General features: G+C 29.7%; 1 protein-coding gene across 2 annotated transcripts; it reads left to right on the forward strand.

The window, feature by feature from the left end:
• The first annotated feature begins 78 nt into the window (after positions 1–78).
• On the forward strand, positions 79–10,930 carry Scamc (Short Calcium-binding Mitochondrial Carrier). Of its 2 annotated transcripts, XM_083085862.1 has the most exons (9): positions 79–610; positions 2,022–2,148; positions 2,417–2,504; positions 3,585–3,696; positions 8,420–8,578; positions 8,958–9,215; positions 9,494–9,661; positions 9,841–10,095; positions 10,663–10,930. In XM_083085862.1, the coding sequence occupies exons 1-9, from the start codon at positions 380–382 to the stop codon at positions 10,735–10,737; spliced, it is 1,473 nt and encodes a 490-aa protein (XP_082941988.1). In that variant the 5' UTR covers positions 79–379; the 3' UTR covers positions 10,738–10,930. The 2 variants fall into 2 exon arrangements, with proteins under 2 accessions (XP_082941988.1, XP_082941989.1); XM_083085863.1 differs by lacking the exons at positions 79–610; positions 2,022–2,148; positions 2,417–2,504; positions 3,585–3,696 and adding an exon at positions 4,585–5,634.
• The last annotated feature ends 1,176 nt before the right edge of the window (positions 10,931–12,106 follow it).

Genomic DNA, 12,106 nt, shown 5'->3' on the forward strand with positions numbered 1-12,106 from the left:
TATTGGCGTTCCCTCTCGCGTCTATTCGGGACACTACGCTTGGTAATAACGCTGCCATCCGGTTATCTGTCAGCCACGCAGCCTACTGACAACTGACAGCAACACGGCGCTCGATTCGCGGGACCTGTCAGCGTCGGCGTCGTATTGCGCGCGCGCGCGCGCGCCTACCCTCCAGCAACGGCAGTGCGGCTGATGCGTGCGCGCGATGTCCGTAGACATGTACGCTCTCTCTCGCACACGTACACACCCATACATACGCGCGCGTACGTACGCTTTACGCACGGTACGGCTTCGCCTCGCTTCTCCGCTGCGAGAACGCCTGCCCTCGTCTTATCTGGATTTTTGCGCGGCGCGTAGGTAGGTAAGATACGCGGGTAACATGCCGGGGAACGGCGGCGGTGCGCGCGTGAGCGCGTCGCCGGCGGCGCGCGTGGTCGCGACGCCGCCGCCGGCGCACTACCTGCACGAGCTGCCGGCCCAGGACGAGGAACGGCTGGAGCGGCTGTTCCAGACGCTCGACCTCGACGGCAACGGCCGCATCGACGTGCATGATCTGTCAAAGGCGCTAAGCGAGGCCGGCGTGCACACGGAATACACGCAATATGCCCAGGTATTTGCGTATGCTCTTACATATATATATTCCATTCCCTTTTCTACATTTGTATGTTACGTGAAATATGTAGTCGCGCAATACACAGTATACGATGTGTGTATATGTGTGTGTGTGTGTGTTGCTCGTAGAAACATTTTGAAAGAGATTGTGTGTGTGTGTGTAGAATTGGAATTCTTTTTTTTTTTAATTTAAATATGATGTATATATATCTAATCTAACGTCAAGTATATCGTGTTAATATTCTTCTGTTTCATTCTTTTCAACGTTGTCACTTTTTTGAATATAATATATTTCAGTGATTATTTATTTTTGCTTATATTGTATATATGTATGTATGTGTGCGCACGGAAATGCGTAATGAATATCCGTAGACTTGTATTTATCATTTTAATTAATATATAAGAGCTGTGTGAATATCTAATGTCCCTACTTGTATCGTGCGCGCGCAAACACACGCAGAACATACACATACACACACACACGCATATTCTGTCTATAGAATAAGATAAATGATAAATGTATGTTGAAGAGAAAAAGAATTATAAATAAGGAGAAAAGAACAGGATTGACAGGTAAAACGAAATTTAAAATTTGTTAGATTATAATATTTTTTGACTGTTATTTAAAAAAAAGATATTAATTAGATAAAAGAGGAAAATTAAAAAAACAACGAAGAATGTATTTCTAGTATCAGATGCATTTCTCTGCACTTAAAATAAAAGATGTATTCGGGATTTAAAGAGAGTAAAAAGAGACGGTGTGAAAAGTACAACTAGAACAAATCTAAAGGTTTATGCAGATGTATTTATATAGTGCAGAAGCAATACAATACTTCAAAATTTCAACATGGTCACATAGATATGTGCAGATGGAACTGCAAAAGAAGAGAGTTTTAATTTCAAAGAAAATAGCTGATTTAGCATATGAAAAAAGATCTAGTAGGTCTAGAAAAGAATTATGTACATATAACACATCACACACACATATATATATTTTTTTTTATTGCTTAAAATAATCTTTAGAGAAAAGTTTTTCAATAAAATTTATTTATTCAAATTATATTATAATAGATTATATTATAATAATATATATAATCCTTAATAGAGTATTGGAATGAGAAGAATGAAGAATTATATATATTCTTTTGTAATTGAGTTATTAGACAGATAGTACTATCTAAAGTCTTAAGTGTCTTTTAAAGTAATTAGTCTTAAGTATCTCTTAAAAAATCTTATGAAAGAAAACAGTGATCTATTATAAATATTATATTATAAAAAAATTAAAATTTGATTAAAAATATTATCATGCAAATATAATGTACATTTTTACATATTGTTTCTCTTAGCTGCACTTTTTACATTTAAGTTAAAACGGACTTATCTAAAGAATAATTTCTTTATTTTTATAGAAATTTCTTGCCAGCTCAGACAGTACTAAAAGTGGCGACATCAGTTTGGCTGAATTCATACATTACGTTCGTGAACATGAGAAAAATCTACGACTACAGTTTTCAAATCTTGATAAAAATAGAGATGGTAAGTAAGTATTTAGTAAAACAAAGATCAATGTTCTGAGATATTGCACAGATTTAGAATTGAAAAATTTTCTATATCAAACCAAAATTTGATTATAATATAAAACATGTAAATATATATATTTAGTTTAATTAATAATTTATTTTATTAATAAGCACATTATTATTGATTATAGTATTATTAGTTGTAGAGTTTACTTCTTATAATATATAATAATAAAAATTATAAGCATAGTTAAACAATTTTATTAATGTTTTGTTATTTTCAGGTAAGATAGATTTAGAAGAATTGATAAGAGCTTTCAAAGAGCTGGGGATAGAAATTGCGCAAGAGGAAGCAACAAAGTTATTGCAACGGTAATTTTCTTATTGATAACTATTATCTATCAACAGTTCTCTCAATTAATATACAAATTATATGTACAAAATTTATTGGAATGTGCATATAATTTATTTTGTAGAAAAATAGTTTCCTCTTGAAAAGCTATAAAAACAATTTGTTATTCAAAAGTTTAGAAGAATTAAATAAATATTATTAAAAATAGAATAAATATCCTTATTATTAGCAAATAATATATCCATTATGTTAAATATTAAATTACATATATATACAGGGTAGGCCATTTTAATCTACGCACTGAAATATCTCAAAATCCATAAGTTTAAGACAAAAATGTTTCAGACAAAAGTTGTATGGTTTCGAGGAGGCCATAAGAGGGTACCATTGGTTTGACCTTGAAGAGTCACGTGAAGGTCACCTCCAACTTTTTAAATGGGACACCCTATATGCTTTTGCATATTCTTGTAGCTCATCTCGAGAGCTTTTCAAAACACTATAATTAAGTTAGTTTTCATTAAGTACTTTCCGAGTTATGAGGCTTGAAATCATTTCTTAATTTTACATAAACTGTAAAATATCTTGTAAAATATTCATTTTTCGATTATCTTACCTTAATACTTTTATGTACAAAATAATGAGAGGAATCAATTGGTGTAAAGAAAACACATAATTGGTTCGAAAAAAAAAATGTAATTTGCAATTAACAATTACATTTTTTTTCCGTGACCTTCATGTGACCTTCAGGTGACTCTTCAAGGTCAAACCAATGGTACCCTCTTATGGCCTCCTCGAAACCATACAACTTTTGTCTGAAACATTTTTGTCTTAAACTTGGATTTTGAGATATTTCAGCGCGTAGATTAAAATGGCCTACCCTGTATATATATATAATTAATATATATAATTAAATGTTAAAAGAATAATTATTAAAGAATAACAAAAATATTAATTTTTTTAAATTCTCTTCTTTAATATTAATTTAATACATATACATATTATTAATTATAATTAGATATAACGTGCTACTAACTTTTTTAGTATATATATTTAATCATCATTAAATAACATTACTTACCATTAAATATATATAAATACAGAATGGACCAAGATGGAAGCCTCAAAATTAGTTTTGATGAATGGCGAGATTTCCTCCTTTATGCACCAAGTTCTACCTTGCTTGACATTATCGAATATTGGCATCATACTACGGTGAGTAATTCATACAACTTGAACTTTATATTGATAAGAAAGACTATGATATCTATTATACTATATGATATCTAATATACTAATAAAAGCTTGGGAAAAATATGAAATAAAATAATAAATATCAATTATACATGTGCATACATATTATATGCACATACAGTATACACATACGCATATGTATGTATGTGTGTGTATATATATATATATATATATACACACACACAGACACATACATTGATATTTGATGCATGTCGATGCATCGAAATATACAGAAGCAAATATCCCCTTAAATTATGCAAGTCAATCAAATTTCCAATAAGTACATGATGAAATGCTGTGCAACGTTACGTCAGCTACTTGTTACATCATAATAGTGATTCTCAACTTCAATTCGTGTGATATTTTTCATTGAGAGTTAGAGATTAAAAATATAGATTTTTGTAAATATTTTCTCATAAATTTCATCGTGGTTTGTTGATTTAAGAAATGCTAAATTTTGAAATAAGAAACTCGAGTTTTTCCAGAAATTTTATCATTTTAAATTATCATTAATATTATTATTATTAATACCATTTATACATATTACTAATTTTATTATTACTACTACTGAAACACTTGCTAATATTAATTTTAATGGGCCATTATTAAATAATAAGAGAAAGAGAGAGAAAATAGCATTATCACTGTATAATATACATTCATGGAAAAACAGAATATAGAAAAATACAATTAAAATTTCCCTATGCTCTTCTCATCAGATTGTGAGTGAACTTTGTGCTGTGGGACGGTCGCTGACTTTGCTCAGACCGTCATTGCACGGATCTTTGCTCGATGACGTGCGCTCTGTGACGTCAGGAAAAGAACAAGCAGTTATGTAGAAAGGGAGCAAACAAGTTCTCCGTTTTGGAGGGGCACGATATTTTCGTACCCGGGTTTTCCTCGCTTCTTCCGTTAGTCTCGCAGTCGGACTCCGAGCGTTCGAATCATTGGTTCGTAGCTCGTCCTTCTTTCCCCCATCATTAAAGACCACGAGATCGATTCTTTTTTTACCAAGACAGTTTCTTCGGCCACGTGGGTGCACTCACATTGTTAGATTAGTGTCTGTCGATGTACCGTCGATTTTTATTGCTAAATCGTTTCCAGTGATTTTTAGAATCGTTAGAGTGCTCTCAATAATTCGATAGAAATCAGTGGATAAGCGATTAAAAAATATAGAAGAGAAAAAAGCGGAAGATTCTTGAGGATTTGTGATATCTCGATCAGTGGAAATTCCTCCCTGTATAGAAAGTTCGAAAGTTTTCGAAAGTGCAGACTGTACAGTGTGAGTGCGACAGACGTTACAAAGTGAGCGTGATTTCTGTGACACCACGTGATGCAATATATATTAATCACAGCACACACACATACACAAAAGGAGAAGAAACGACATACCATTTAAAAAAAAAAAGTAACAGGAGAGAGAATATAAATAATACATAACGGGAAAAAAGTAAAAGATACAAATAGACACTATAATAAAGTAAAATCGAGAAAATTCTCGAAATAGGAAGAAGAAAAAAAGGAGGAAAGAAGAACAAATAGGCAGTAAAAGGCAACAATAGGCAATAAAAAGTTAGAAAAAAGAAAGAAAAGGATATAAAACTAGAAAAAAATATAAACATAAAAGGAACAGAATAATAAGAAGACCATAATTAAAGAAATTTAAGAGAAATACAGAGACTATCGTATGCGTAGATACGACTGACTTCAGAGTGAGCGAGCAGTGCGGCAGATCTCATGCGACGAGCATATTCGCAACCATGTGAGTCGCGATTACAGCTGATCGATCGCAGCATGTATGCTCTACAGAAACCGAGATTTCTCCAGCATGATAGCACGCTGTCCACGTGTCAAGTATGCGAGGAATTTTTGCAGGGTTACCATGAGCTCTTACAACGGGTGAGTAATGCTAGAAATAGCCTTCAAACAGCCAATCAGAACCCAAGTTTACTAATTGTGATGATCCAAATGGGAAAAGAAAGTTTATAGGACAAAGGAAATGGTCGAAATCCCGAGTGAAAGTGATTCTGGAATGCAATTTTCAAGGATTTTTGTTTTCTCTGATGTCTTAAAAAATTTCATCTTAAATATTTATCAGATATTCTTTAAAAAAGCCTCTTCTATATTAAATCTAATATAATAATAGTGTTTTCCGATTATAAGATTACTTTATTTCTAAAGCGAAATAGTTTTTAACCTTGCTTGATATCGAAAGCCAAAGTAACTGACTTTATAAAATGTTATTTTATCTCACTCGCTCTTATTTTTATCTTAATCTTTAACGAGTTGTCGGGAAAGTCCTGAAAGATAAACAACATTCGTGCCTCCATTATTAGGTCATATCTCCTTCCCCAGATCCAGCCCCCGAGTAATCTTATAATACTGTGCTTCGGAAAAGATCTTGTGAAATATTTAAAGATAAAAGTAAAAATTAAGGATTGATTTTGTCTCATTATTTTTTTATATAACTTTATAAACTGAAAATTATTAGCAAATAAGTCTGAAAATTCGTTTTCGTTTTCAAACATTTCTTTTAATTAAACATTATCTCTTAATTAAATATCATTTTATATTATAGAATATGTTATATGTGTAAATATTTTGAAAATATCAAGACATCTAGTTTTTTGAATTAAAACAATCATAAATCAGCTTTAAATTGTGATCGAACAATTTGTAATTCAAAGAAAGTGCTTTTAATGAGACGCGTCTTATATATATTTCTTTTTGTCTTACTTCCTTGTCAAAATATGCTCCTTTTATTTTGAGCGCGGAAAATGTAGCTAAAAGGCTAGACCTCGCATATTGTACCTATAGACATTAGCATCTATTTGGCTTGTCGCCCAGTCGAACTGAGAACATGTTGGGAACATTTCTTTCAGTTCGTGATCAATCTTGTTACGATTCGCAATTCTTTTTTTTATTCGTTATGTCTCATTTGTTACTGTATCGAATAAATTGCAAAATAATATTTCTTTATCTTTTCTCGTAAACAAAATTACAAATTATGATTTCGCGAATTATTACATCACGAGTTGTTTGTAAAATTGATGAGAAATTCCCAGGGGCGAAAATATTTCGTAAAGTTAGTATGTCTTTGCAACTATCTTTTTTATCTAAAAAAATGAAGTAAAAGGAATTTGTTTCATTTTTATATATTTATACAATTATCTCACTTTTGTTTTATAGTATTATAGTAGAATATATTATATATAAACTGACAAATTTGAATAAAATCCAAATTTATTTGCGAAATCAAATATGACGATATATAAATGATACAAAGTTCAAAAGTACACATTATAAATATTACAACAGATAATCTTAACTTTTATTTCTCTCTGGAGTTTTATGTAAAAAGTTAAATATGTATATTATGTATATGATAAAATTAAAAAATTAATCCTCCTATTTTATAAATATTGAAATTAAAAATAAAATAAAGATTTTAGCTTATTTTTCTTTAAATGATTCAAGACTTAAATCATTAATTTTGTGATTATAATTAGTGATTAGTTAAATTTGTGATAAATTTTTAACAGAAGGATCTAAGTAAAGATTGAAATTAGTTATCAAGAATGAAGTTTCTATAGGAGAAATGTGTGTGTATGTGTGTACTTTAAATATCTTATTGCGCAAAAATTAGCTTAGAAAGTGTTAGCCTAATACATCTTCATTTAGATTCAAATTGAACATTCCTTTTATGAATGTTAATTCTCACAGACTCAATATCTATACAAGGCTTGGAATTACAACGCATTAGTATTGTAATACAATAGCTCTGTTGTATTATACATTACAGATTACTTTCATCGAAACGCAACACTGCAATATTTGATATTTTATCGCAGTTGATAAGCAATCCATATACAGGATGTCCCTAAGAAAGAGAGATTTAAAACCAAAAAGTTAGTCGTGCCAATAATCTTATCATTTTGATTGATTTCACATTTACGTTCAAGGACAAAGCCACTCATTCTAAAACATTGATAAGGAAAAAAAAATTTACTTCACAAAAATATATGAGTTCGATAATTTTGCAAAAGCTAAAGATAAATGATTAAAAACTATTTTCCGAAATTTCACCTTTTTTTTTTACAAAAGTTATATATATATATATATATATATATATATATATATATATATATAACTTTTATATATATAACTATATATATATATAAATATATATATATAACTTATACTATACTTATATATATATAACTATATATATATATATATATATATATAATAACATTCTAAATTTTAACATATTCTTAAATTTTGTTATTAAATATTGTTCGAAGGGTTACATAATGTGTGTGTATGTATATGTATATGTGTGTGTGTACATATATATTATTTATTATATTATTGCGTGTATCATAAGATATTAATTTTAAAAAAATAATTCTTTATTTCATAATTATGTACATCTTATTAATCTTGTATTTTTATTAGTGTCTTACAAATCAATAAAATTATACAAATAAATTTGTTTAAATGTGCGTGTATAAATATCGTTTTATATATGCATGTAAAATAACACATATCTTATTTAATATCTAATTAATTTAAGATTCCTTGAATAATCTTTAAACTATTGATTTTTTAATAAGTCTGATATCTGTGATAAAATCATCAGTTGCTTTCAGTACTTAATTGTAGTATTTTTTTTTGTTTGTAGTATATGGACATCGGAGAGGACATCGGCGTCCCCGAAGAATTCACGAAAGGCGAGATGGTGTCGGGGATGTGGTGGCGGCATTTATTATCCGGCGGGATAGCTGGTGCAGTATCACGTACCTGCACTGCTCCCCTTGATCGCATCAAGGTCTACTTGCAGGTAAATTCTATTTGCTAATTATGATCCTACTTCTACCAAAAAGCTTTCATTTGATATTCATCTGATTTATATTTAATAACGATAAAGGTAAAAATATTTCAATACATATATTTTCCAATATTATTTTTTCAAAATTTCATATTTTATATAAATATGTATAAAGTTTATATGTATAAAGTATCTGTACATATATATTTTTAATATATAAATTTATATAAATAAACTTATATAAATTTTTGAAAAATTGAATGAAAAATTTGTATACATATTGTGTTATTCATAAAAAAATCCGCTTAGCAGCATGTCGAACGTGAGCGAGCGAGTAAATTTGTCTAGTTTGCTTTAACACGACGAGAGACTCGTCCGATCGTCCTTGCAGGTCCACGGCACACGACACTGCAATATCATGAGTTGCTTCAGGTACATGTTGCGCGAGGGTGGCATTAGCAGCTTATGGCGCGGCAATGGCATTAACGTGCTCAAGATTGGCCCGGAAACGGCGCTCAAGTTTATGGCATACGAACAGGTGAAACGAGCTATCAAGGCGGACGACGCGCATGAGCTCAAACTTTATGAGAGATTTTGCGCCGGTTCCATGGCCGGCGGAATCAGCCAATCAGCAATCTACCCTCTCGAGGTATATCTCATTATCTCACTCCTCGCTGCAGCTATATTGAATCATGACGTCAGATGCGAGAAGCCATGTAAATTTGTGTTGTGTACTATGGCTCTTATATCATGACGTTATATTAGCTTATATTAGATTGTTAAAGAAAAAAGTACAGAAAACATCAGTTATATAACATACGTATATATATATATATATATATATATATATAATGAAGTCAGTTCATTTGTATGAAATAAACTCTAAAGAAAAATGAGAATAAGAATATATGACATATAATTTTACAGGTGCTGAAGACGAGACTCGCGCTGCGAAAAACGGGCGAATTCAACGGCATGGTCGACGCAGCTAAAAAAATATATAAACAAGGTGGTTTAAGATCCTTCTATAGAGGCTACATACCCAATTTGATAGGAATTCTTCCCTATGCAGGCATCGATTTAGCCGTCTACGAAGTAAGTTAAAATATTGCGAAATTATTTTCAATTTTATTATATATCTGTTGTAGTTATTAAAATGTTACTTGTGCAAAATTAAATTCTATATTTACGGGATTATTTAATTCAATATTAATATAATTCGAGCCAAGATAAATTCTTCAAGATTTTCTCGATGAATTCATTTGCATTTGTAGACCCTGAAAAATAGTTACCTACGCACACACGACAAGAAGGAACAACCAGCGTTTTGGGTTCTATTGTTGTGTGGCACAACATCGAGCACAGCGGGTCAGGTGTGTTCGTATCCGTTGGCATTAGTGCGAACGCGCTTGCAAGCCGAAATCGCGCCAGAACGTTCGCCCAATACCATGATGGGAATGTTCAAAGACATTCTGGATCGTGAAGGAATACGCGGCCTGTATCGCGGCCTCACACCTAACTTTCTTAAGGTATAGATTAATAGAAAATAAATGAATATATATAAATGTATTGTATTTAAAAGCTTATAGAATTTTTACACAAATTATTTATTTCGAATAGATTTTGTTGGAGTTGTGATTTTATTTTTTGCATTTTTTTAGCTTTTTAAAATAAATTTGTAAGAAATAAATAAATTGTTAATATATAACAATCCAATCTTTTCGATATATGAATTTTATTTCTAGATAATCAGATTTTCTAAATATAAATAGCGTTTTACTTAGAATTAATTTTTAATAAAACTTATTATATTTTTTTCTTTGTACTTCTGCAAAATAAGTGCTACACTCTTCATAATATTTATAATTCATTCTTAAATGAAAGACATGTAACAAGTCGAAATTCGAAATTATGGAAATTAACGATTACTTCTTTTTCGTAATGTTGATTGGTTTTCTGCGTTGCATTTATTTTCATATTACAAAAAATATAAAATTCTAATTATTGTCTATGTTTAACATACAAAAATAATGTAAGTTAATAAAATTTTAAGAAATTATATTCCCCTTACTAAAATATACATTCTTTTTCCGTAGGTTGCACCTGCTGTATCTATCAGTTATGTAGTATATGAGCATCTCCGGCAGGCGTTGGGAGTTAACATGACGTGATGAATATGCATACTAGGATTAATTTAATTAATTAACTTATTTTCTCTTTTTCCTTTTCTCTCTCTCTCTCTTTCTCCTCCCTCTCTTTTTGTTCGACATAAATAATCATCGACAGGCGAATATATGGTCGTTCGATTAGATATGTTCGTTTTATCTCAAAGAGGAAAAAGATAAATAAAGAAAAAAAAAACAATTCCGACATTTATTTATTATTATTGCTAACTTGAAAAGTTTCTTTGATAAATCGAGCGTTCTATATCTTTCGCAGTTTTTTATGATTTATTGAAATTTAAATATACATTAATATTTTAATATTAATAAATTATACAAAAATAACTGTGAATTAATATAACATAATTACTAATTTTCTCTAGCAATTGCTGTCATATTGTTAATATTACGATACAACGATGTCTGATTTTGAATAAGTACAAGGCAGATTATGTTCCATGTGTAAAAAAAAGTATTATATTTTTTTGTAAACAAATATACAAGCAAATGACAGTAATCAAAGAAAGAAAGGCCAGTTCTTATTATTCAGTATAAAAATGAATTTTATCGGCAACATTCAAAACGGCTCAAAACAAGATTTGCGTGTTATATAAATTATAATTATCTCTTTGTTTATGTAATTAAATTATTATAATTACCTATATATATGTAATTATAATTTTTTTATTAGAATTTACAAATAGAGAATAATTTATAAATAAAATTATATGTAATATTTTGATTATTGTGATAAAAAAGGAATTTATAAATTAATAGACATTTATATAGATTTATTTAAAAATAATAAGTTGATATTGAATTTAATTTTCTTTATTATTATATTTATTTATTTATATATCAGATTATTACTTTAGATTACTTCAGATCATTAACTTCTTCTTTTTATTTTTCTGACTTTGTCCATAGAAAATTTATATTTATTGAATTACGATTTGTAAAAATGATGTAATATCGATTTAGAAAATTTCGTTTTGATTTGCAAGAATGGAGAATCGATATACATCAATACTGTGATATGTATATGACTGTAAATTGAATTCTCGTGTAGTTCTATATAGAGATCTTGTAAATTATGAGATTACTGCAAAATTATGTAAAATAAATTGATTCATTAAAATAAAATGCATGCTTTATGAAATAAACAATTTTGAATAATTTTGCAAAGTAATATTCATCTATAGATTATTCTTAATCCTTAAACACATAATTTTATTTTGAGATTTTTATTGAAATATGGTAGAGAAAAATTCTATAAAAGGGGAATAATACATTTTATAATGTATGTTATAAGAACGAAAAATATTAATTCAATGGATCGAGTTTTTTACATAATTTCTAATTTATGTAATTGCTATAT

This window comes from Camponotus vicinus, unplaced genomic scaffold (genome assembly GCF_025532165.1).
Source record: "Camponotus vicinus isolate PSW18456_S1 unplaced genomic scaffold, iyCamVici1.0 SCAF_13, whole genome shotgun sequence".
Classification (NCBI taxonomy): domain Eukaryota; kingdom Metazoa; phylum Arthropoda; class Insecta; order Hymenoptera; family Formicidae; genus Camponotus; species Camponotus vicinus.